The following is a 26,984-nucleotide window of genomic DNA, read 5'->3' on the forward strand; positions in this document are numbered from 1 at the left end:
GGGTAGATAATCGTCCTTGAATTTTTATTTTTAATTTTTAAGGCCAAATGAAAATACTAAAAAAACACACAAAACAAACATTTTGAGACGACAACCGCCTCTTTTCTTCAGTGCGAGCATAAATATATTCAAGGAAATTGCCAAAAAAGACAAAGAAAAAAACTAAAGCAAACATGGAAAGTCAATGTAAAAACTAACAACAACAAAAATTAAAAGATTGACCTCATTGATTGAAATGCTTCAAAGATTGAAACATTTTTGCTCAGCAGCCTTCAGATTATTTAGATGTTTTATGTTACACTCATGTAGATGTTAGGATATGGATGACAACAGGGATTTTCAAGTGAATATATACTTTTATTCCTGTGAACCTTAGTGAGTGAGGCTTATATAAGACGGGCAATTGTAATAGCATTTGATAAAGCGCATCTTTCCATAGTTACAAGACGTAAATACCACCATCCTAGTTGCTTAACTTGATAAATGTGGATGTATTCGTTATGCAAAAGTGTTATCCTGCTTATTTGTCTTTTGGTGGTTTTTCTTAGAGAAAATGGGTATTTTGTTTTGCATTTAATGGCAACACTGGACATGTGTTCCAGGAGCTAGAACCAGTCCCTTATCAAATGTTTTAGGAAGGAGTCAATTTATGAAAAAGAAAGTAAATGACATTACTGATAAACAGAACATCCAGTGAACAAAAAAGAAAAAAAAAGTGATTTTACTTCCCTGAAACCAATTTTACAATGGAAGTTAATCTTTTTGTGTTTATTTTTGCAAGTGTGGCTATTGTGAAAAACTCTCTTGTGCTTTGCATTAATATTGCAGTACAAATGTTTTATTTTGTATATTTTATCACTATGAAGTTTCTTTTCATATTTCATGCAAGAAGAATCCATTCCAGCAGACCTTTAAAGGAATGTTCATGCTGTCAAAAAATTAAACTCCCAGGAGAATGTAAAGCCAGACCGTTTTTACAGGCTTCAGAAAAGAAGTTGTTTGAACTAATCACGAATCAGAATTCTGTCCTTGACATTGAAAACCTGTTTGTCTTCCCTGAGGTTATTACTAAAATTGGACACCAGGAAGAGCATGGTTTTAAGGCTGAATATAGAGTTTATGAGGAGCTGAAAAAGTCGAAGCTACATGCGTATATGTTTTACAGTCCTACAATGAAAAAAAAAGAGCTAGGTGATTTTTTATTCATATCAAAATCGTCAGTAATTATTGTAGAAGTGAAGGCTTTTAAACTAAAAGACAACCCAACGAAAGAAAATTATGAAACATTGAAAAAGAAACTATCAGATTATAAGAAGCAAGAAAATCGTGTTATTCGGGATATTAAAGTTTTTTTGACCAGACACAACTGCAACTACAATGTGGATTTATTTCACTCCTTTATCGTATTTCCAAACACAAAGCGAAGCCAAATACCCAAGGAAACAGAATGGATACCCAAGAATGTGCTTTTCCAAGAGGATTATCCCAAGAGGCTATTCCAAGAAGAGTATTCTAATTGGCTATTCCAATTATTGAATAAAGTTAAGAAAATGATTTTAAAAAATAAGGAGTCTAGATTGGCTGATGAAAACAACCAATACACACTGAGAACTATCTTAGCCTGGTTAGTAAGCTTTTACTTTTGTCTTTTTAAATCAATTAAAGGATAGTTTCAACTTCTGTTCGGAAAATTACAAGCATAGGTAACCAACTATTGCTTAGATTCTTGAAAGGGTTGATACAATGTTTCTTTAAAAAAAAAAAAAAAAAAAAAATAAACAGCTTAAAACACTGCTCATGGATGGTCAGTTTAATAGACATATGCTAACATTTATTTCTTATAGTTTTTTAACAGTTTGTTATTTATTAAATTTGAAAATATGAAAACATTCCAACTGTATTTTGTTTTCAGTACGTTGCTTCTTGTACAAACAAACAGAAAAAAAGAAGCGTGTGATTTTTTTCTTGTGTCAAAATCATCAGCAATTATTTTAGATGCGAAGGCGGTAAAATTATAGCAGTTCATATAACTGGCTTTCCTATAAAGTGAAGATACCACTCGATGCTTTTTTTATGCTCTTTATGAATATAATAATCACTTCTACATTAAATTGAGATTTAAGCATTTTTTGAGTTCTTAAAAATGACGAATTTTATTCAATTATGGCTTTTCGCTCGTTTTCTACAAAATAATGCTACGTTTTCTCAGCGTCATCTTTTCCATCAATTTTGAAAAATAATGCTACATTTTCTCAGTGCTAAAATTATTTATAATAAGGTTAGTTTAGGTTAGGTTATGCTAGGTTAAAAAGTGCTTAAATTTGAATTTAAATTGGTAGACGCGATTATCATATTCATAAAGAGGATAAAAAAAGGCATCAAGTAAAATGTTTACTTTATTGGTAAGCCTGTTATATGAACAGCTATAATTTTACCGTAATGGCTAATAAATTAAAAGATTATCCAAAGAAAAAGGATTATGAAACATCGTAAAATATAGTATCAGCTTATAAGGAACAAGAAAGTGTGTTATTTAGCGTATTAAAGATTTTTTGACCAGACACAACTGCAACTACGATTCCAATTTGTTTCACTAATTTATCATATTTCTAAAAACAAATCGAAGCCCGGGGAAACAGAATGGATACCTAAGAATTTGCTTTCCAGGAGGATTATTCCGAGAGGCTATTCCAAGAGGAGTATTCCAAATTGGCTATTCCAATTATTAAATAAAGTTAAAAATGATTTTGAAAAAAGAAGAGTCTAGCTCTAGCTCAGGAGTCAGTTATAGGTTAACAAAAGTTTGTAATACTAATTTAAATTATGTAAGCATAAGTGTAACTTAGGATTTATAAGATAGGAGGGGGGGGGCGGCAGGCCTGGGCAGCCAACTAGCTGTCAGAAAGTCACAATATGGTGTCAAATTTTAGTAATCCTGTTCAGGATTTATCACATATCTTTTGAAGTTGACATGCTTTGGAAGTTATCAAACAATTTAATAATAGTTGTTAAAATGATTTGAATTTTTTTTTGAAAAAAGAGGAATCTAGATTGGCTGATGAAAACAGTCAATACACACGAAGTTGAAAAGTTTTGGAAGTTATCAAGCAATTTAATAAAAGTTGTTAAAGTGATTTGAAATATTTTTTTGAAAAAAGAGGAATCTAGATTGGCTGATGAAAACAGTCAATTCAAACGAAGTTGCAGACACAACTGCGACTACAATGCTGATTTTTTTTTTCAAAAGTTATCAAGCAATTTAATAAAAGTTGTTGAAGTGACACTTCTTTATACTTTTGTTCCTACCCTCAAACAAACTGCGATGCCTTCCTAAGATCTGCAGTTACGTTCACAATTGAATTTCATATTAGGCAAGCTGACATGTTGATGATCTCATTTTAGATATCTGGACTGCAATAATTCAAATATTTTCCAAAGTACACAACAAAATTCCGGTCACACTTTGAGAAGCGTCAACATGTTTCCAAGATATTACCCCTAGTTTTGGAATGGGGAGTCCTCTTGATCTCGTCTTGAAGGAAACCCTGAGAGACAAGTGCCCATATCATATCTAATAACTTTATTTAAAAAATCTTTATTTTCAATAGAATCCTATTCTTGTTTTATTTAACTTGCTGGTATACACCACCAGTTTTTGGAGCCATAACATTATTTTTTGGCACTTTTAAAATAGTGTGAAAATTCTACACTTTTTTTTAGCCCTTTGCTTAGTGTGTTCTGGTTGTTACATCTTATTTTCACAAATTTTTCGCGTTGGTCAAGAAATCCCTCCTTAATGAAGTGCCTGCCCACAATTCAGTACTTCGTGTCTATGTATCCCAACCAATTAAATTGTTGACTGTATTTACACAAAAAACCTTTCAAGCTGCAGTAGAGGGCACAAGTTCATCCTTTTATGTTATCAACATTTCCTGATAAATCAAACGTAACTACTTAAGATACTACACATAAGACATCTGTTAGCCCTTTGGCGATTGGATGGAGACATTATACATGTACTCACGCTTCTGCTGCCTCTATTTCTGTTTTGGGGGGATATTTTTCCGATATGCTTGGTGTTGCTCAAGGCTAGGTCTTTCTAAAAAAAAAAACAAGTAGTGAAGCTTACGGTTTGATTAACTCGACATCTTTCACACAGAGGTATCAGATAAAATGATATATAGATTATCGTTCAGCTCATCCTTTGCTTCTAAATATTATTAACTAAAATTGAAATATTATTGTCCATTCCGTATACTCATACATTCCTATATCATTTTATAGTAAGTAGTTTACAATTCCTTTCCAATTCCTTCAAAGCAAAGCAACAGACTCTAACAGATCAAACAGTTCTTGGTAACGATCTGTAGTAAGGAGCGACCCGGCTCAATAGTAACCAAAACTCTAAAAAACGGAACTTTTATAACAACAGTTACATCAAAAGAATTACATCTTACTTATAATTTTAAATATATAAATTCCATTAAGTTTAGTCTCACCCATCAAAAGTTACGAGCCTGAGAAAATTTGCTTAATTTTAGAAAATAAGGGGAAACACCCCTTAAAAGTCATAGAATCTTAACAAAAATCATACCGTCAGATTCAGCGTATTAAAGAATCCTACAGGAGAAGTTTCAAGCTCATATCTACAAAAATGTGGAATTTTGCATTTTTTGCCTCAAGACAGATCACGGACACGTGTTTATTTGTTTGTTATTTTGTTTTTTTCCCCAGAGGTGATCGTATCAACCCAGTGGTCCTAGAATGTCGTGAGAGGGCTCATTCTAACGAAAAATTGAAAGTTCTAGTACCCTTTTTAAGTGACCAAAAAAATCTGAGGGCACCTAGCCCCCTCCCACGCTCATATTTTCCCCAAAGTCACCAGATCAAAATTCCAAGATAGCCGTTTTATTCAACATAGTCAAAAAACCTAATAACTATGTCTTTGGGGACGACTTACTCCCCCACAGTCCCAGTGGGATGGGCTGCAAGTTACAAGTCTTAACCAGTGTTTACGTATAGTAATAGTTATTGGGAAGCGCACAGACACTTTCAGGGGGAGTTTTTGGCTGGGGGAGGGGTTGAGGAGACGGGGTTATGCGGGGGGAACTTTCCATGGAGGAATTTGTCATGGGGAAAGACAACAAACTCAGCTAGTTGGTAAATTCCGAGTGTTTCAGTTGCTGACTGAGTACACAAAATTTAATGAAAACAGTTTTCAGTACAACAAGCTCAACCATTAGAAAAATTTCAAGTGTTTTAGCTGGTGATTGAATATCAACAGTTTAACAAAAACTTTTGAGTACAACAACTCAACTAGTTGAAAATTTGATGAAAGCGCTTTTAAGCGCAACAATCTCAGCTACTTGACAAATTCCGAGCGTTTAAGTTATGGCCTAAGTACAAAAAACTTAATAAAAGTACTTATTTAATAAAGTTAATTTTCTAACTTTTAATAAAAGTTGGAAAACTCTGAGTTTTCTAGCTGATGACTAAATATTAATAATTTAGCGAAAGTACTTTTGAGTCCAACAACTCGACTAGTTGATAGATTCCGTGTGTGCCGCCATCTGCTCATTTACAGCAATGCATAGCACTATTTTGTACTACCCCGAGTGCTGCCATTTATTCGACTATATTTATAGATGGCAGCATCCCTGCACACTTACTGAACCCAAACGAACCTATCCCAAAATTCTTTAACATAATTTAACCTAGACAAAAAATTAGTTGTGCCACCATTTATAGCATTAGTGGAATAAATGGCAGAACTTGTGGGAAGTCAGAAAATAAGGTCATATATGACTGTAAATGAACAGATGGCAGAACACACGGAATTTTTCAACTAGCTGTGATGTTGTACTCAAAACTACTTTTATTAAATGTTGAATATTGAATCAGCAGCTAAAAAACTAAACTAGTTGGAATTTTCCAACTAGTTATGTTCGTTGTACTGAAAATTGTTTTCATTAAATTCTTTTATTAAATTTTTCGTACTCAGCCTGCAATATTCCGAATGTTCTAGTTGCTGATTTAGCAACAGAAATTTGATGAAAGCACTTTTGAGCAAGCAATTTTGAGTAGAACAAATAGTTTACCTACTGTTTACCAGCAGGTAAACACTTGGAATTTTAGAACTAGCTGAGTTTATTGTACACAAAATTACTTTTATGAAATTTTTGCTGCTCAACCATCAATGAAATTTATCAATTAGCTGCGTTTGCAGTACTCTTATGTACTTTTATTGAATTTTTTGTGACACAGTCAGCAACTAAAACACTCGAAATTTACCAAATAGCTGGGTTTCCTGCACTCACAAGTGCTATTACTAAATTTTTTAACCCCACTTGTTAACTAAAATACCCGGAATATTTCAACTATCTGAGCTTGTTGCACTCAAAATTGATTTCACTAAGTTTCTTGGTGCTCAAACAGCAACCAAAACACTCTTATTTATCAACTAGCTGAGTTTGTTGTACTCAAAAGTGCTTTCATTAGATTTTTGTTACTCAGTCAGCATCTAAAACACTCGAAATTTACCAACTAGCCGAGTTTATTGTGCTCAAAAATTCTTTTATTAAATTTGTTGACACTCAGTCGGTAGCTAAAACACTTATAATTTACGAACTAGTTGAGTTTATTTTACTCAAAAGCGCTTTTAATAATTTTTTTGATAGCAAGTCGGTAACTAAAACATTCGGAATTTATTATCTAGCTGATTTTGTTCTACTCAAAAGTACATTTATCATATTTTTGTTACTCAGCCAGTAAATAAAACACATGGAATTTATCAGAAAAGAGAGTCTTATTTTCTAGATCTAGAGAGAGAGAGAGAGAGAGGGAGAAGTAATCGAGTGATATCACAATTCTACAGAATCTATTTGAAAAAAATCTTCTACATTATCAATTTATTCGTTATTCTGTTGAAAAATCATTTGGATAGAGCCTAAGTACATCATTGAATTTCTAAGGTAGTCTTCAACAGAAAATCCACAATAGCATTCTGTTTTTGTTTCGATTAGTATGTCAATAAATTGAGTAAATGTGTTTGGGCCACGACGTAAAAGTATTATAAAATAAATCAAAGACGGAGAATCATTTCTCCGTCATAAGCATTCTCTGAGAAAATATTTTGCTTTGAAGAGATAACTCTAGAAAATCATCATCTAGAATCATACATTTTTCCACAATCACAAGATTCTACATGTTTTTTCTCAAGTCTATTCGATTTTAAATCCTAGCACTCTCACAGCTGACTACAGACTAACTAAGTTTATTTCTACTACAGGAATATTCATAGAGGAACAGTAACCTACTAAAAATATCTAACAAGAAAAAAAAATCGATTTAGAAATTTTTTGTTACATAATTACAGTTATGTCTAATCATTTTTCAGTTATTGATTCAACTTGATGTATTCAATACATTTCACTACTGCATTTAAAGCAGCTTGAAGTTTATGCATAAGTATTAGATTTAGTTTTGCTGCAAAATATAACTGCTATTCTAATTTGAAATTGCTCAATGATATCATATATAATATATACATATCATCCCATTAAAGGCTAAGTCCAGATCCTCTTGCAATTTGTCCTGCTATGTTTGGTACTCTTGTGTTTGCATCATTGCTGCTGTTACCAGCTCTACTATCAACTTCTCGTAGTAACAAACCACTCATTTTTGCTAGTATATCTTTTCAAATGAAATTTGATGATAAAGAGTATATTCAAACTGTTATCTCTCTTAATTCTACTTTCTTACTACTATGAAATACGTAGAAAATCCAGCCTTATATCTGGTCGGGTTGCTATGGCTGGCTGCTAGGGCCTCATGGCTATTTGTAAATGAAATTCTCTTGGAAGTATGCAAAAGAGATGTACCTGTAGTTTTATCTGACATTTCAGTAGGATAAGCCTCAGGTGTAGAGTATGTGGTATAGGCAAGCTTTAGTGCCCAAATTAGGGTGTAATTTTAGTATATAGGCAAGCCTTTGTGCAAAACTTAGGATTTAAGATCACCGTCTACTATAGAATCACTGCTTTCGATTTAGTTGCATACAGTTTCAGTACATTCCTATTTTTCCCTTATTACTCTTATTATTAATAGCAGCAGTAATAGTAGTAGCAGTACAACTAACAGTAGCAACCTTAGCTCTAGTTGAATTAGCAGTAGTAGAAGCAGTAATAATAGTAGTATCAAACGTAGTATAAGCAAAAGCAGTAGCACTAGGATGCAAATATTTCATTTCGTTTAGTTTAACATCCCCCATTTTAAACCGGGTTAGTTTCAACATCACACAAACAACTATTCCTATATTTATATGTTCCGTCGTATTCAAAACCTACATAGAGAGGATGTGTTGTGATTAAATTCACTTCCATCACCCCCCTCCCAAAAAGAAGAAGAAAATTTTGCATTCGTACCCTTAGCCATAATTCTAATAGTGGTCACAGTAGTAAAATTGGTGCTACTAGTAGCAGTAATTAATTGTATTAGCAGTAGTCCTAGTAGTAGCAGTAGTAATAATGTAATGACTTTTGGTCAGTTGAACATTCTTCTCATAAAGTTCTGAAAGTTTCAACTTAATACAACATTACCGATATGTCCTTTTCATAACCAGTTTCTTAATATGCCGCATGAAACCTTCGTCTCAATGCTCTTAGCCTTACAAGTAATTGCAATAGAAGTAATGGTTGAAGTAGCAGTAGTAGTAGTAGTAGTAGTAGTAGTAGTAGTAGAAAATACAGCATAGCATTAGCAGTAGCGTGTACATATTGCATTTTGGTCAGAAAATCTTTCCCTTTAAGTATTCTCTGAAAGTTCAAACTTAATACCCAAATCAATTTTTGAGATGTGCTCTTTTGACAATGTACATGTGCATGTCGTCTTTTGATTTAGCTCAAATTTCAGCTTAGCACTGTAAATATAGTAGTGTGGTTGCAATAGTGGTAGTAGTAGTAGTTTTGGTAGTTGTAGTAGTAGTGGTAACAAGAAAATATTGCCTTTTTGATCACCTCCCTTATTATTGCCTGAAAGTTCTAAGTCAGTATACCCAGACATTACTGCGTTACGCCCTTTCGACAAACCATATACATAACATGTTTTGATTTAGTTCAACACTCTACTTGCTATTCTATGAAAAGCTCGCCTAAATTCCCCTCGTCTTTTTGGAAATTATTTTGGAGAATCATTTTGGAGAATGATTGATTTGGAGGGGGGGATGGCTTTCCTCCATTCCCTTTTGACTCTTGAAAAGGGCAATCGAACTTTTGCTATCTAATCGTAAGAGCCCCATCTAATCCAAAGTTTATACGAGCACCCGTTCCATAAAAACCTTATATGCCCCAGGGCGTATCTTACAACCCTTGACCTTGGGCTATAGGGAGTTACGTCAACCCTGAAAACATTGTTTTTCAACTATTTTGAAAACAATTTGCGATCTCACAATTTAGATTGTACAAGTTTGGAGGTAAGAGAACGTCAGGAAGGGGGTTGCCCATCACCACTTTTGGCACTTAAAGGAGAACTAGAACATACATTTCCAAAAAATGAGCCTCCTCTAAAGTTCAAACAATCACTCTTTTCAAAAGAACTTTATATGCATCGGGGCATAGCTAACAACCCTTGTCCGCAGACTCTGGGGGTTGTGTCAACCCCAAAAGCCTTGCTATGTGATCATTCGTGTGATTCCTCGGCACACTTTCTATTGGCATTATCTCTTTGAGCCGCAAGCCTATTTTCAATTTGTTCTTGTGATTCCTTGGCATGATTTTTTTCGGTAATTTCTCTTTGAGCCGCAAGCCTGTTTTCAAGTTGCTCTTGTGATTCCTCGGCACGTTTTCTTTTGGTAATTTCTCTTTGAGCCGCAAGCCTGTTTTCACGTTACTCTTGTGATTCCTCGGCACGTTTTTTTGGTAATTTCTCTTTGAGCCGCAAGCCTGTTTTCACGTTGTTCTTGTGATTCCTCGGCACGCTTTCTTTTCTTACTTTCTCTTTTAGCCGCAAACCTTTTGGTATTATCTCTTTGAGCCCCTTCCTCGGCTATTTCTTCTGCCATTGTAGGATTTATACTAAAATTTCTCGCACGATTTGATTCCTCGGCTGTTTCTTCTGCCATTGTAGTATTTACACTAAATATTCTCTTTGAAACGCAAGCCTTATATACTTATAATGACGTCATATACAAAGCCTTATATACTTATAATGAAGTCAATTAGTATTAGTATGGTAATAAACCATATATATATGGTTTATTAAATTTTCTAAAAATATATTTTTGCTACCCGCAATTTTTAAAAGATCCTTAAAGATAAAAATATGTTTTGCGATAACTATATTTCCAATACTACAATTTCCTTATTCACAAACCTTAAATAATTGAGTGGGGAAACTGTAAAATGACCAAGTACAATATTTCTTAATTTCTAAGTGTAAAATCAATCCATCAAGGCTAAGTGAAGAAAAAGCCAAGACAGATAGTGTGAGCGAGAGGCACTGCCGGCATAAGCCTTCTTGAAGAATGTATACAAAATCATGTCATTTTGACTTGTTGATAGATAGTGAATCATCTATGCATCTATCTTAATTTTAAGATGAAGCCATCGTGCAAGACGGTATTTATCTGATAAAAAGGGCCAAAGGTCCCAGCACCTCCCTCTTAAGAAAAGTTACCACCAACACGTCATTGGTCGGAGCATAAAAACATAAAATATATAAAACCGACTTCAAAATCACAAAACTTGTTTATCTTCTCTTCCTTCTTCGTTTTTACTTCTCCACTGAAGATAACCGTTGGCTTATGAATCCACAACTATACGATCGGCTTAGCTTAGTTCAAATGCTAATCATAAACTTTTTCAAACCAATGAAAGCTATTGTCTGTAAAACCAGCGTCTTAGTTTGAGATTTTAAAGAAGAAAGAATCCACGAGATTTGTGGAGCTTAATCGTGTTAAGCATGATTAAATCTAAAAAAAAATCCTCGCTCTCATGGAATTTACACTTCAAAGAAGTGTAGAATCAGGTTCTGGCACATTTGATGATGCCAATCATCAAGACATATTGGCTAAACTAGCCTCTTAGTCGTTGGAAACAACGACAAGTTTCAATTAAAACATTGCCCTTTGGAATTGCCCTTTGGAATAATTTGAAATCATGTCTGACCGAAAATACAAAGACCAGTGAAAACAATATGGGTTCAGGGACATAGATATAGTTACAGGATATAGTTTAGATAAGGTGGTATATCACAATCCATACACAGGATGTTTTCTTTCTTGTAATGCATTATCTCTCTTCAAAAATATAGTCAAATTTTTAATTAATACGAAGTTGCACACGATTCTTGTTGGCAATATCTCTTAATTAATCAGTCAATCACGGAAAGTTTAACAATTGTCACCCACAAAAATTATGACTTGTAATTACAATTGTGCCCCGGGTAGCCCCCGGGATCAGCCCCGGGTAGTAACAACTTAATTCACAGAAATCAAATTTTATACAAGTGGAATATATATCTCTGAAAAGTGAAATACCAGGAGTTGGACTAGAAAGTAAAGCATATGAAATAAAAGTACATTTGCAAAACTGCCCCTTTGTGAAGGCTGTACCGATTGATTTATAGCAGTAGACTTAAATCTCTCAATACCTTTCTGGCATCCATGCAAACACAACAAAAGGACGTAAAATTTCCTTAGAAAACCTGTTTCTAGTAAAACGCCAGCCAGAAGTTACTCAACGATTAAACTAATAAAGAAGAAGAGAATAGTGGCTATGGACGTTATAAAAAGCCTTACTGATATACTAGGCTACTTATAAGGTGATTACATTTGGCTCCTTACTCTATGTTTTTTTTTCCTGATTACATGGTCATTTATTAAGGCTTTTCCCCTGATTGGTAATATTTACCAGCAACACTACTAGCACCTAAAAAAATCGATTGCAGAACCAGGCTGCCATGCATTTTCCCTTGTTATATCCTCCCACCCTATTTGGAGAGGACAAGCCTTTTGCCTGGCCTCAGATTTTAGGCTGACAAGGACGATCTTTTGCAGCCTGTCATTCTTCATTCGCAGAACTTTCCTAGCAATGTCAATATTTCTTTCATTATAGCCATTGACAGCGGAATTGAGTCATATTTTCCGCACAGTTTACATATTAAAATAAATTCTGTCAGATGAGTGTAGCAGATAAATCATAGACAAATTATTTGAAAAGCATCCTACAAATTCTCCTCTATTTTTTTTTGTCCAAGCTCTGGAACTCGACTTAACCAGAGTATCTTAAAATTTGATTGGATGTGATTGGGGAAATGATTAGCGCATGGGGGGGAGGGGCTAGTTAGCATCCAAATACTTTTGACTGTTAAAAAGGGCCCTATCCCTCTCAATTCCCAATCGAATTAGCTCTTTTTGAAGTTTTTAGGACAACGCCTTCAATACGAAGTGCCCTGCTCTAAAAAATATGGTTCAAGGTGTTTACTCACCCCCCGGCATTAACCCCCCCCCCCCAAAAAAAAATACCCACCACAGAAAATACCACTCAGAAAGTACCCCCCCCCCCAAAAAAAAAAAACCACTGCAGAAAATACCCCTCAGAAAGTAACCCCTACCCAACCCGTGGAAAATACCTCCCAGAGAATACCCCCCCCCCTGAGCAGTACACCCCCCGTGGAGAAATCCCACATAAAATATCCCCCTGGCAAATGCCTTCCCCAGAAAATATCTTCCCATGGAAAATGCTCCCCCACGGAAAATACCCCCCCACCCAGAAAATGCCCCTATGGAAAATTAGGCTTTCCAAATTTGAGAGTTTTATTTGAGTTTTTTTTATTTCCCCTAGGGGGAAGGGATTTTGGTACTTGTGTATAATACGCCACTCACTCTTTGTAAAGCGATTTACGGTTTGTAAAACTCGAGACCAAGCCAGTTTCTTCGTTAGTTTCTTTCAGCTTAGCGTGAGATAAGACAAAGATAAGTGACAGAATAGATGGGAAATATATAATTTGGGCTAAATATTTGCACATAAGGGAGGGGTGAGAGAAAAGTATTTGGACAGTTTGAAGTCAGAAAATAATTCTTAGTTCGTGACATTCTGAATAGTCTTACCGAACAAAATTTGCATGCACAATTTACACCCCCACCACCTAATGTGCAAATATATAGCTCAAATCTGTATCTAAAGTACCGGATAGATTACCCGGGGACATTTTCCAGAGGGTATTTTTTGGGGGGTGGTGTTTTCCACAGAGAAGGATATTTTCCCAGGGGTGGGGGGGGGGGTGTTTTCTGGGGGAAGTTTCCACGGAGAGAATTTTCTGGGGGGGGGGGGTAAACTCCGGCTAACAAAGAATATGCATTGTGCCCACACTTATCTTTACTTAAGCAGCGCTATAGTACTGTCTATGCTTAAATATAGAAAAACATTAATTTTATTAAATTCTATTAAATAAATCTATTAAATAAAAAAACATTAATTCTATTAAATATAAAAATTTTGAAGGGAATAATTATTATTCAACTGACAGCAAGGAGGAATATTAAAGCTCAAAACGAGAAGAAAAAATTGCGTACATGAAGGTGTTGCCCTCCTCCCTTTATTTACGGTTAGCCACTTTTTGTCAGGCTCGCAATTTTTGATGAGGAACACTAAACTTGATATATAATGTGTATATGGAATCAGTGTCATACGCTGATTTTTTGACATATCTATTGATATCTAAATTACGTGATAAAATACGTGATGTATTACGTCACGTTACGTTACATGACGTTATCAATTGCTGTAAGCAGCTAACTATGAATGGACAAAATGTCAATTTTTGTGTTTGTTCTTTTTTTTAGTCAGAATTTCATGTTTGGCCGAGGACTGAATACTTCACCGAGAAGCTTCATAATTATATATCTTGAATTCACGATGTTTCCTTTTAATTTTACTTAATCATTTCAGTATTAATTTCCAGGTGTTACGGCTCATATCTTAGTTCCTTAAGCACACCCATAGAATACCAAGCATGCCAATGGAATATTTGGAGAGAGCTCGAGAAGTGTTTAAATAAAGAGTATAGAGTTAGTAAGACAGAGATAGATGGAATATTCTTAACCCCCATGCAGAAATTGATTGTGGAGTGTGATCATCCCTTTTTGGAAATCACAGGTATGCCAGGGACTGGTAAAACTTACTGTTTGATATTAAAAATGGTCCGTGTGTTCATTGAGCTATGGCAGTTACACAGAGAACAAAATCACAAGGAAAAAGAATTAATCATAGTTTATCATAGAAACGAGAGGACAATACGATTCATTAAAGAAATGTTTCAGCGACTCGTCGAGAACCAAATGGGACGGATAGACAATATGAAAGAAATTCAAAAATTCATAATATTTCTTGGTGGCAAGAATTGTCAGGATATTGATACAGAAGAAATTTTTGAAGTTCGTCAATATGATACCAGAAAAAGATTTAAAATATTTTTTGATGATGTAAATTGGGACTATTTTTCACCATTTTATGGCGAGGCTGGAGCAACAGGAATGCTCTACATACTCCGCCAGTCCAATTTCTGCTGGTATACCTCGTATAATAACATATGTGCACTTATGAATCAGTTTAGACCTAAAGAAATGCGGGCCTATCAGTATTGGCCCAGCATATATCACCGAGTACATCTTACTGATAGTCTGAGATATACAGGCAACATACACACCCTTTTAAATCAACTTCATGCTAGAAGCCGTGGTTTCAGTCCAGGATTTAGTCCAGGAACTAGAATTGTTGGAGAAAAACCACATTTTGTAAGTGTAAGAGACTGCAGGGCCATGGAAGTTAAAGTACATGAATTACTTAAAAAATTTGACAAAGAGGAAATTAAGAGAGATGAAATAGCAGTCATCAAAACTGAATCATGGATGAACATGGTAAAGGATGAACTGAGAATGGATATGAATAGGTAAGCAAATATAATAACTATTATGCTAATTTAACCTTTGAGGTTCTACAAGAAAGAAAAATAATTTTACATAAATCATAATGGTCAAGGGATGCATCAATAATTTTGTAACAAGTCTTGCTTTCTAACAGTGTTTTCAAGCTTAAATTCTTGTTTCTGTAAATTTCGAGTAGTTGCTATTTTCTTACTTGGGGTACAAAAAATTCCAAATAAGTAATTAATGCCCTTTCAAACGGTTTTTGAAACGGATTTATTTGCAGAAAAAAAAATCTAGCCTACTAACATAAACTCCATAGTCTTCAAATACATACAATACATTTCTTTTGCAAAAATAATTTTTGTATGTTTTTTTATATTGCAATAATTTCATTTTCCAAATAAAAAAAAAATTTGAGCATAAATATAGGCAATATAATATTACAAGAAATAAGTCTAATCTAAAACAAAATAAATTACAAAGGAAGTTATATAAGGTCTCTTGCTACTAATTCTACCTCCTTGTTTGGGTCTCAAGCTATTGATTCCACCAAATTTTTTGGGTCTTCAGGTACTGATTCTACAACCTTATTTGGGCACTAGTTCTTACTAATACTACTGAGGATATATCTTGTTTGGGCACTATACTTTGCCTATACTAAAGAAAACACACCCGAAGTAGGTCCTACTTAAATTACAAAAGTTAAAAAACAAGAATTTCGGAAGTGGTTCAGCAAATCATTTTTTTGGAAGTAATAATGAGTAACATTGTAAGAAAACGATAACAAAATTTCCTCTGATCCTATTAATTGAAAATTCGATGGTCAAGTAAATCAGACACTTAATTTTGATACTCTGCTACTTAATAATGTCAAATATGATATTTCAGAATAAAAGAGATGATCATATATATAAAATAAAATATTGACATAGTGATTATCATCCCACGAAAAGCGTTAAAAATGCTTACAAGGCTAATCTAGAAAATTTAAATCTGACTTACACACTACTAATATTTTATATATTTATATGCAAGTTTAGTGTATATATATATATATATATATATATATATATATATATATATATATATATATATATATATATATATATATATATAATATATATATATATATATATATATATATATATATATATATATATATATATATATATATATATATATATATATATATATATATATATATATATATATATATATATATATATATATATATATATACTAGCTGTTGGGGGTGCTTCGACCCCCCCCCCCCCCAAGCCCTCCCCTCGCGCGTAAGTCGTTACGCCCCATATTAGTTACTAGTTACGCGCCATTGTAGTTGTGTCCCTGTGTCCCACCTGTGAATATAGATAGATATATAAATATATGTTTTAACTACGTAAAACTTGCGAATATAAAACATTCTTCGCTGTCCAATTGTCTGTACATATAAATAGATTCTCAGGTTTACCGACTCTTGAACATGCGACATATAATTGTCCATGGGAAAAACAATTCGTATTCAGATCTATACCTCATTATTCTAATGATTGCCCTTGAGCTTTGTTGATGGTGATTACTAATCAAACATTCCCTGTGTCCCCATCGTCATTTATATATCCCCCTTTGCCCCCCGGCGTCCCCGTTGTAGTTGTGTCCCTGTGTCCCAGTCGTCATTTATAGTCGATAAACATGACGTCAGTCGACACAGACGTCCCAGTCGTCATTTGTGTCTAGGTGTACCAGTCTGTAATTTCTCTTTGAGTGTCCCAGTCGTCTTTTTTTTCTTTTTTCTCTTAATTTTTTTTTCGTAGTTTTTACCTTTTTTAAGTTTTTTACTTTTTTTATTTTATTTTTTTAGTTTTCTTTTTCTCCTTTATTTTTCGGTTTTTTTCCTTTTTTTCTTTTTTTTCTTTTTCAGTTTTTAGTTTTTTTAGTTTTTTTATTAGTTTTTAGTTTTTTTTCTTTTTACCTTTTTTTTAGTTTTTTTTAGTTTTTTTTCTTTTTTAGATTTTTTTTTGTAGTTTTTTTCTTTTTTAGTTTTTTTCTTCTATTGTATTAATGCTAAAGCCAAGGTTCGAACCTGGAACCTCTCGCACCTAGAACCTGGAACATAACGCTTTACCAACTCAGCTACTTCGGCTTGAATACATTTACCTTTATATTTTTTTTTGTTTTCTTTTTCTCCTTTATTTTTCAGTTTTTATTTCCTTTTTTTAGTTTTTTTTCTTTTTCAGTTTTTAGTTTTTTTTAGTTTTTTTAGTTATTTATTAGTTTTTGTTTTTTTTTGTTTTTAGTTTTTTCTCTAGTTTTTACCTTTTTCTTAGTTTTTTTAGTTTTTTTCTTTTTTAGTTTTTAGTTTTTTACCTTTATATATATATATATATATATATATATATATATATATATATATATATATATATATATATATATATATATATATATATATATATATATATATATATATATATATATATATATATATAGCTGTTGGGGTTGCGCTTCGCCCACCCCCCAAGCCCCCCCCCCCCGTGTGCACAAGTCGTTACGCGCCATATTAGTTACGCGCCATTGTAGTTGTGTCCCTGTGTCCCACCTGTGAATATAGATATATATATATATTTTTAACTACATAAAACTTGCGAATGTACAACATTCTTGGCTGTCCCATTGTCTGTGCATATAAATAGATTATCAGGTTTACCGACTCTTGAACATGCAACATATAATTGTCCATGGGAAAAACAATCTGTATTCAGATCTATACCTCATTATTCTAATGATTGCCCTTGAGCTTTGTTGATGGTGATTGCTAATAAAACATTCCCTGTGTCCCTATCGTCATTTATATATCCCCCTGTGCCCCCTGGCGTCCCCGTTGTTGTTGTTTCCCTGTGTCCCGGTCGTAATTTGTGTCCCAGTGTCCCAGTCTGTAATTTCTCTTTGACTGTCGCGGTCGTCATTTATATTCCCTGTTTTGCGGTGTCCTGGTCGTTATTTTTGTCCAGGTTGTCATTTGTGTTCCGGTGTAACGGCGTGTAATTTCTCTTTGAGTGTCCTGGTCGTCATTTATATTCCCTGTGTCCCGGTCGTCATTTGTGTCCCGGTGCTTTGTTGATGATGATTGCTAATCGAACATTCCTTGTGTCCCGATCGCTTTCTCTTTGAGTGTCCCGGTCGTCATTTATATTCCCTACTAGCTGTTGGGGTGGTGTTTCGCGCCACCCCAACACCTAGTTGTTGGGGGTGCTTCGCCCCCCCCCCCCAAGCCCCCCCCCCGTGCGCGCAAGTCGTTACGTGCCATATTAGTTACGCGCCATTGTAGTTTTGTCCCTGTTACCTCATTATTCTAATGATTGCCCTTGAGCTTTGTTGATGGTGATTGCTAATCGAACATTCCCTGTGTTCCTGTAGTCATTTATATATCCCCCTGTGCCCCCCGGCGTCCCCGTTGTTGTTGTTTCCCTGTGTCGCGGTCGTAATTTGTGTCCCGGTGTCCAAGTCTGTAATTTCTCTTTGAGTGTCGCGGTCGTCATTTATATTTCCTGTGTAGCGGTGTTCTTTATTTTTCAGCGTCACTATGAAGTACATATCGCCGAACCTTTGTTTTTTTTAACTTAAATCTGGTAGGCATTGATGACCTTATCCAAGTCAAAATCCCAAACCCAATCATCATCGGTATCATTTTCAGTTTTGATATGTTTTGACTCTCGCTGTCCAGGTGGATTTTCATCTAACTGCGTGGTTTTGCGTTCTTTAGCCGCAAGCCTGTTTTCTTGCTGTTCTTGTGATTCCTCGGCACACTTTCTTTTCTTGCTTTCTCTATCAGCCGTAAGCCTGTTTTCTTGCTGTTCTTGTGATTCCTCGGCACGCTTTCTTTTCTTACTTTCTCTATCAGCAGCAAGTTTTTTGGCATAGACTCTTTGAGCAGCTTCCTCGGCAGTTGCCATTGTAGGTTCTTCAGTCATTTTACAATTAAACATTTTTCCGTCAACAAATGTCTTAAATACCTTTAATGAAATTAACCGCCTCATTTGGTTCCAAAACTGTGTCGACTGACTTGTAAAGGACTGCCTCGTCTCGATTCTTGGTCAAAATAATATTGTTGATTTCGTGGACGTCTTTATTCTTGGCTACAAATATCGCTCGTTTACTGAGCCATTTATGATTTCTGTAATTGGTTAGAATATTCGAAAATACTTTTTAAACCAATTCATTTTCGGACGTCACTGGATTACAGAGTTCAGCAGGTAGTTGGTTGCGTCCTGAAATTGAGTCTGCTGGGAGCTTTCTGTTTCCAATTGCACAGCAATGGATCTGAAAATATTTCACCAGAGTCATCGTTTTGCAATCGGACATGCATATTTATAGATAATTTTGATGTCTTTACATGTGCCTATAAATTATAATTTTTCAGGCAAGCATTCATTTCGTCCGCAGGGGTTGGTCTAGGTATTATAGGTAATGTTTGCCTGAAATCTTCCGCAAGCAATATTAATGTGCTGCCAAAGGGTTTCGAATTTCCTCACAAATCTCGTATTGCTTGCTCCAGAGCTTCAAGTGATATTTTGTGTGCCATTATGAACTCGTCCCGAATAATAAGTTTGCATTGCTGTAATGCTTTACCCATCCCAGATGATTTGGAAATATTGCATGTGGGAGTTTAAGTAGAATGCAAATTCAGAGGCAATTTCAAAGCGGAATGAGCAGTTCTTCTACCAGGTAACAACATTGCGGCAATTCTGGACGACGCAATTGCCAACACTATGTCATGTTTTGATCGAATTGATTCCAGAATCAATTTTATCGCAAACGGTTTACCAGTACCTCCTGGAGCATCCAAAACGAAGATTTATCCAACGTTGTTATCTACACAATGCATTATCTTATCATAAATGTTTTTTTGCTCAGACGATAACCTAGAAATATTATTTTTTACATACGACAACAGATCACTCGTGTTGTAACTTTTTTCAAAATCCAATTCTACATATGTTGAAACAGCAGCGTTACAATTAGGTGAAGGCATTCCCAAATCCAGAAGAGGTTTGTTTACCATACATACACACAAATCTTCAATAATAGCTAAAGTGTAGTTATAAATTTCTGATGTAAAATCAAAAGTCATATCTGACGTCTCTAACCGTTTTCGATGGAGTATATCGTCAGCCATTTTCGATTTATATTTCTCCCATAACTCTGTAGGAGCTGAAGGAGAGCACAATGTTAGTATGATTCCAAACAATGCACGAATTTGACTTGGAGTTGACGGTCGCACGCGTCATTGATACAGTTATCCCAGTGTTGGTCATTCTCCAATAAATTCAGAGCTCTGCATGCACTACGGTAAGTGTCATGTATAGTACCGTTTACAGTTCTCAAATACTCAAAGGACGTCGGACCGGGTACATTGACAAAAAGCAGGCGGAGAAAAAAGCATTCATGCTGATTCGGGTGAATGGTATAGTCTTCCTATCGCAGTATTTCCGAAGATGGTAGGTTGGCCGTCGACTGAATTACCCGGTTTTCGACGTTCAAATTATTTCTTTTTAGTATTCCACGTGTAATACGAAGGTACCTCAGTATAAAGCAGTTTTTTACAAGAGAATCATTTTGACATAACGAACAGAAAACACTTAACGTTGTATCCGGTGGATTCAGGGCTCTTTGGCGCACGTTGGATTCCAAAAATAAACACGTTGTCCATTCTGTAAATGTACTGCTAAGTGAACAACAGCTTGACTTCATTCATGTATCGGAAATGAAAGAAATTGCCAAACAGCTTCATTACTGCTTATGTATCTTCCAGCCTGATATTATATGATTTCATCGATATTACTGATTTCGGACTGCAAGCCAAAAACTGCCATGTCGCTGCCTATGTTGACGTATTTACATATGTGTTTGATTGCCTTTTCCGAGTTATAGAATTCAACATTATGTGAGTATTAAAAGTTTTTGATAATAAAGGTGAATATGTAACAACCCACTGGTTATCTACTTCGATGGTGGTACCATTATACTTCTTTATTATTGCTGTTTTACAGCCATCTTCAGTAGATATTCTTCTATTTAGTGGGTAACCATCATTGCCGGTAATTGTGTTGGGTATTAAAAGTTGAGGACATTGCTTTGTGCACCTTCCTTTGGCCATGCATGGTGATTTTTCATTCAGTGCACCACAAGGTGCACTGAATTAATGAAGCCCTTATCGAAATTTTCATCAGGTATTTTTGCGGAAATCACATCGTCGATTTCATTAGAAGTAATTTTATCATCTAGCCAGATTAAAATATGTGCGTCTGGCAATCCTCGTTTTTGCCATTCCACTGAGTGCATCCAGTATCGCACTGACCCAAACACTTCAAGTTTTACTATGTAGTTTATCAGTGATTTCAACTTTTGCTGGAAGACACGGGCCGTAATGTCAAGTCTATGAACCATCGATTGTCCTTGAAGTAAAAGCAGCTGTATCTCGTCCCAAGATTGATTACATGTAAATGTAGTAAATAAATCTGGACGACCATAGAGACGAAGATGCGCAAGAGCATGATGGGGACTGCCAGCATATGACGATGATAAAATCGTTAATTTTCCAACGTTAGTGGTATTACCGTCATTTACAACAGCATCTCCCAAATGAATGTATTGTTCAGAGCGAAGCTTGGTTTGATTCAGACGGATAAATAGCAAACGTTCTGATTCAATCTTTGCATACATATCAACGATGTATTGGTGAAATAATTGACGGCATTTTAAAATATAATTTTCTTCATCGTGACGAATAACTAGTTGATAGGAATAATAATTTATTGCACTGCATTTCTTATTGGTTTGTTTGCTAGTGGATGGATCTATCAATTTATTATTAAAGTGATAGCCGTCGGCTCCATCCCAAAAAATAATAGGATATTGTAGGGTAACGTAGCATCGATGAGTTTCAGCAATTCTTACCAACTGAGGGCTTCGCTTATGAAGAATAATATTTCGAGGTAAAAACTGATCACCGACCATAACGATTGCCACTTCGTCGATAATTGGAGCAGTGTATATACCCACATGTTTGCCAATAGGCGTTTTGTCAGCGGACATAAAAAAAATTGCGTATCAGTAGGTATCAAATCGATAGCTGTTTTGAACAGACGCACTAAATCATTATTTTCTTGGAAAAGATGTTGCAATTGGGAAATGATAGTCCTTTCAACATCGGGAGAAATTTTGCAACGTGCATTCAATTTAGAATTGCTATCACTGATGAAGCACAGTTGTAAAAATTTATTGTTCTCACATGAGAATGGTAGAAGAAACAATCACATCAGAAAATATAACTCATGTTTTGAAATGACATCGTTTGGTGGCCAAATCGAAAACAAGATCAATTTATGCCTACTTTCAAAGTAAAAGGGTAAATTGATCATAAAGCAGGGTCCCTTCTACCTTTCTCAGGCGAGAATCATAAATTATTACAACTGTACTTCATCAGTGATAGAAATTCTGAATTGAATGCACGATCTGAAATTTCTCCCAACGTTGAAAAGACTATCGCTTCCCAATTGCAACATCTTTTCCATGAAAATAATAATTTATTGCGTCTGTTCAAAACAGCAATCGGTTTGATGCCTACTGATACGCATAAAATTGTTATTTCCGCTGACAAAACGGCTACTTGCCAACATGTGCGTGGATACAATGCTCCAACTATCGAAAATGGCAATCGTTATGGTTGGTGATCAGTTTTAACCTCGAGATATTATTTTTCAAAAGCGAAACGCTCAGTTGATAAGAATTGCTGAAACTCATCGATGCTACGGTGCCCTATAACATCCTATCATTTTTTGGGATGGAGCTCAGGGTATTTTTAATTTACGAAGGAGTGATCAGATCTTAAAAAAAATTTGATGTTTTGAAGGACATCGTATCGCAGAGCTCTTACCTTAAATTCGGAATGGATCTGGCGAAGTGAAGTTGGGGGGGGGGACGAAGCCTAAACTCTTCGAAAACGCCTAGAGTGGAGGGATCGGGATGAAACTTGGTGGGAAAAATAAGCACAAGCTCTAGATAAGAGATTGACATAACCGGAACGGATCTGCTCTCTTTGGGGGAGTTGCGGGGAGGGTTGATTCTAAAAAGTTAGAAAAAAGGAGGTATTTTTGACTTACGAAAGAGTTATCGTGTTTTAGTGAAATTTCATATTTAGAAGGACATCGAAACTCAGATCTCTTATTTTGAATCCCGACCAAATCTATTGTCATTAGGGGGGGGGGTTGGGTGGAAATCTTCGAAAACGATTAAAGCGGAGAGATCAGGATGAAACTTGGTGGAAAGAATAAGCACAAGTCCAAGATAGGTGACTGGCATAACCGGACCGGATCCACTCTCTTTGGTGGAGCCTGGGGTGGGGAGTAATTCGAAAGAATTAGAAAAAAATGATGTATTTGTAACTTACGAAAGGGTGATAAGTTCTTAGTGAAATTTGATTTCTAGAAGGATCTTGTTCTTTAAAACTCTCATTTTAAATGTAGACCAGATCCGGTCACATTGAAGGGAGTTAGAGGGGAAAACCCGGAATTCTTGGAAATCATGGAAATCGAGGTATCTTACGAATGGGTGATAGGATCTTAATGAAACTTAATGTATAGAAGAATCTTATTTCTCATATGCTCTATTCTCAATTCGGGGACATAGAGGGCTGGAGGGGGAAAACAGAAATCTTGGAAAACGTGGAGTGATCGGAACGAAACTTAATAGGAAGAATAAGCACAGGTTATAGATACGAGATTGAAATAATTGGTACGGGTCCGTTCTCTTTGAGGGAACTTGGGGTTGTTAATTTGAAAAAATCAGAAAAATTGAGGTATTTTTAAACTAAGAACGGGGGAACGGATCTTAATGAAATTTGATACGTAGATGGATCTCATGACTCAGAGTTCTTATTTCAAATCCTTGCCTGATCTTTGGACATTGGGAAAGTTGGAGGGGGAAACCATAAATCTTGAAAATCGCTTATAAATGTCATAGATACATGATTGACGTAACCGGACTGGATCCGCTCTCTTTGGTGGAGTTTCAGTGCTTTGGCTAGTTTGGGGCTTCTGGACGTGCTAGGACGACGAAAATTGGTAGATGTGTCAGGGAGCTGAACAAATTGACTTGATAAAATCGTTTTTCCCGATTCGTTCATTTGGAGGGCTGAAGGGAGAGGAAAAATTAGAAAAATTGAGGTATTTTTAACTTACGACTGGGTGATCGGATCTTAATGAATTTTAATATTTAGAAGGACCTCGTGACTCAGAGCTCTTATTTTCAATCACGACTGGCATTAAGCTTCTGATTTCCTTTTTAAGGCAATCTATTGATTCTTAGAATTTTGCCAGAGCTCATACCATATGAGCTCTTGGTTCTTCTGACCTCGTTACAAGTGCCATATGAGCTCTTAGCTCTTGTTTTCCTTTCAAGAGTTTTTGCGTGTTGATGATTGTTTTACTTACGAATTTAATTCGACTTTCATGTAAGGATAAACAGTTTCTTTTTTCAAATTAAATTATGAAAATATTAAGTCCGTCAAATTATGTGTCAATGCTTTATTTCTATTAAAAAAAGAAAATACATAAAAAAAAAGAAATACATACTCAAGAAAAAGAAAATAAAGAAACACAGGCTTTTTAGTGCTTTGGTAATTTGTTAGTAGTAGCAGTAGTAGTTATGTACAAAATGGGTTACGTGAAAACTTAACTTCTATTTTTTTTCCTTTCAATAGTTTTTGCGTGTTGATAGTTGTTTTACTTGCGAATTTAATTCGACTTTCAGGCAAGGATAAACAGTTTTTTTTTCAAATTAATTGATGAAAATATTTAAACAGTCAAATTATGTGTCAATGCTTTATTTCTACTTAAAAAAAGAAATCTGAAAAATTTAAATACATTTTGCTGTTAAACAACTTTAACTGAAGAATAATTGAAGCCTGGAAAAGAGGATAATACTACGCATTTGAAACTATGGTATATATGTTGCATAAGAGTTTACATAAATCTTTATGCTTAACTTTTCTGTTCTAGGGCTAGAAAAAAATTCATTGATTTCAAAAATGAAGCAGCCAGCCTACTGTGTGCTTTAGGAATTTCTTATGATCACCTAGAAATTGAAGATGCTCATTCTCTAAGTTTTTTCCGTGAAATTGACTCTAAAATGAATGACTTTAATTCAAAGGAAAACACAAAGTTTTCACTAAGAGGAATGGAATTTCGTCATGTAATCCTGTGTGTTACCCCAAAACCGAAATCATTTTCAGACGAAGACAGGCTAGTATCTATCAAAGAAGAATTGAAAAACAAAGGCTTGAATGAGACACACAAGTTTATTCAAATGCTGGAAAATGAATCGAAAAGATGGGAAATGTATAGAAGCCTTGACCTTGTAGAAGCAATAAGCAGGGCGATAGCAAGTGTTACCATTGTTTATACTGATGGGGACGTGTTGCTCAGTGAAATAGCAGAACAGATAGAAAATGCTTCTCCAGAAATTTGTCCAAAAAATACTTACAATAAAACATATGAAATGGGTGAAATAATTAAAGAAGGTAGTATATGTGAAGCAATAAACATGCGGTGTCTGGCAGATTATTGGCGAAATTTTCGAGATTTAACTATTTAATCATTTAATCATAATCATTTAAGTTTATAAAACCGAAATCATTTTCAGACGAAGAGAAGCTAGTATCTATCATAGAAGAATTGAAAAACAAAGGCTTGAATGAGACACATAAGTTTATTCAAATATTAGGAGATGAATCGAAAAGATGGGAAATGTATAGAAGCCTTGACCTTGCAGAAGCAATAAGTAGGGCGATAGCAAGTGTTACCATTGTTTATACTGAAAAGGACGTGCTGCTCAGTGAAATAGCAGAACAGATCGAAAATGCTTCTCCAGAAATTTGTCCAAGTAATACTTACAATAAAACATATGAAATGGGTGAAATAATTAAAAAAAGTGATGCTATGATGTAGCTCCAAATGTGTACCTGGAGAAATCTAGGAGAAATGTGGTCCCAGCCACACAATGCACTCCCAGCCAATGGCATAGAATAAGAGATAAATTGCTGTGCAACCCAGGCCATTTGTGTGCCTACTTAATTTTAATCGCCAGGCCGTGTCCAACCGCGTAAAGAGATGGTAATTTGATAGCCACTGAGAATAGTTGAACAATGTTTCTCCAGAATGTTTTCCAAATATACTTATAATGAATTATATAAAAAGGAATTAGTAAGATTTATTAAAGTATGTAAAGCAATAAACTCTCCAATGTCAATCAAGAAGCGTCGAGGGCCTGACGCCATGCTGCCGAGAAAAATTGCTGGTTCAAAATGTAAAACCGGTATCGTGGATGCGTTTTAAGTTAAATAAAGATCAAACTTCAGTTTTTCGACTCTTTGTACTTATCTATCATACATATGGCTATATATTTGCACAAGGGGGGGGGAGTAAAGTGTGGCCAGTCTGCATGCAAAATGTATTGGCTATAATTATTCTGCATATTATAAAGTAAGAATTGTTTTCTAACTTCACTTTGTCCATATACTTTACCCCTCCCCCGTCTTAAATGTGCCAATATATAGCCCAAATTATAGGAGTCCGATATCTATATATATATATATATATATATATATATATATATATATATATATATATATATATATATATATATATATATATATATATAGCCCAAATTATAGAAGTCCGATATATATATATATATATATATATATATATATATATATATATATATATATATATATATATATATATATATATATATATATATATATATATATATATATATATATATATATATATATATATATATATATATATATATATATATACATCCGCCACTTGTTTTCATAGAGCGTAACCTAATTGTGTTTCAATACATAGAGATAAAACCTGTTGTTTCTCGAGTTTTAACCAGATTGCCGCTATCAAGGAGGCACACTCGTGCCTCTATAAAGAGGCGACCCACGACAATGTTAAGCGATCTTCGGTTCCAGTGGTCGCAGAGGGATGGG

The 26,984-nt window shown here is 34.8% G+C and overlaps 1 protein-coding gene across 1 annotated transcript; it reads left to right on the top strand.

The window, feature by feature from the left end:
• Positions 1-362: 362 nt before the first annotated feature.
• LOC136040374 (uncharacterized) lies at positions 363-26,163 on the top strand. The gene is made up of 3 exons (XM_065724634.1): positions 363-1,624; positions 13,960-14,946; positions 24,979-26,163. The coding sequence occupies exons 1-3, from the start codon at positions 747-749 to the stop codon at positions 25,571-25,573; spliced, it is 2,460 nt and encodes an 819-aa protein (XP_065580706.1). The 5' UTR covers positions 363-746; the 3' UTR covers positions 25,574-26,163.
• The last annotated feature ends 821 nt before the right edge of the window (positions 26,164-26,984 follow it).

The sequence above is a fragment of the Artemia franciscana genome, chromosome 20 (genome assembly GCF_032884065.1).
Source record: "Artemia franciscana chromosome 20, ASM3288406v1, whole genome shotgun sequence".
NCBI classification, from domain to species: Eukaryota; Metazoa; Arthropoda; class Branchiopoda; order Anostraca; family Artemiidae; genus Artemia; species Artemia franciscana.

Bases quoted from the DNA above. Each gene is read 5' to 3' on its own strand.
- LOC136040374 (XM_065724634.1), top strand. From the start codon at position 747: ATGGAAGTTAATCTTTTTGTGTTTATTTTTGCAAGTGTGGCTATTGTG. The intron at 1,625-13,959 runs GTTAGTAAGCTT...ATTAATTTCCAG, and splicing joins CTGAGAACTATCTTAGCCTG to GTGTTACGGCTCATATCTTA. The intron at 14,947-24,978 runs GTAAGCAAATAT...TTTCTGTTCTAG, and splicing joins CTGAGAATGGATATGAATAG to GGCTAGAAAAAAATTCATTG.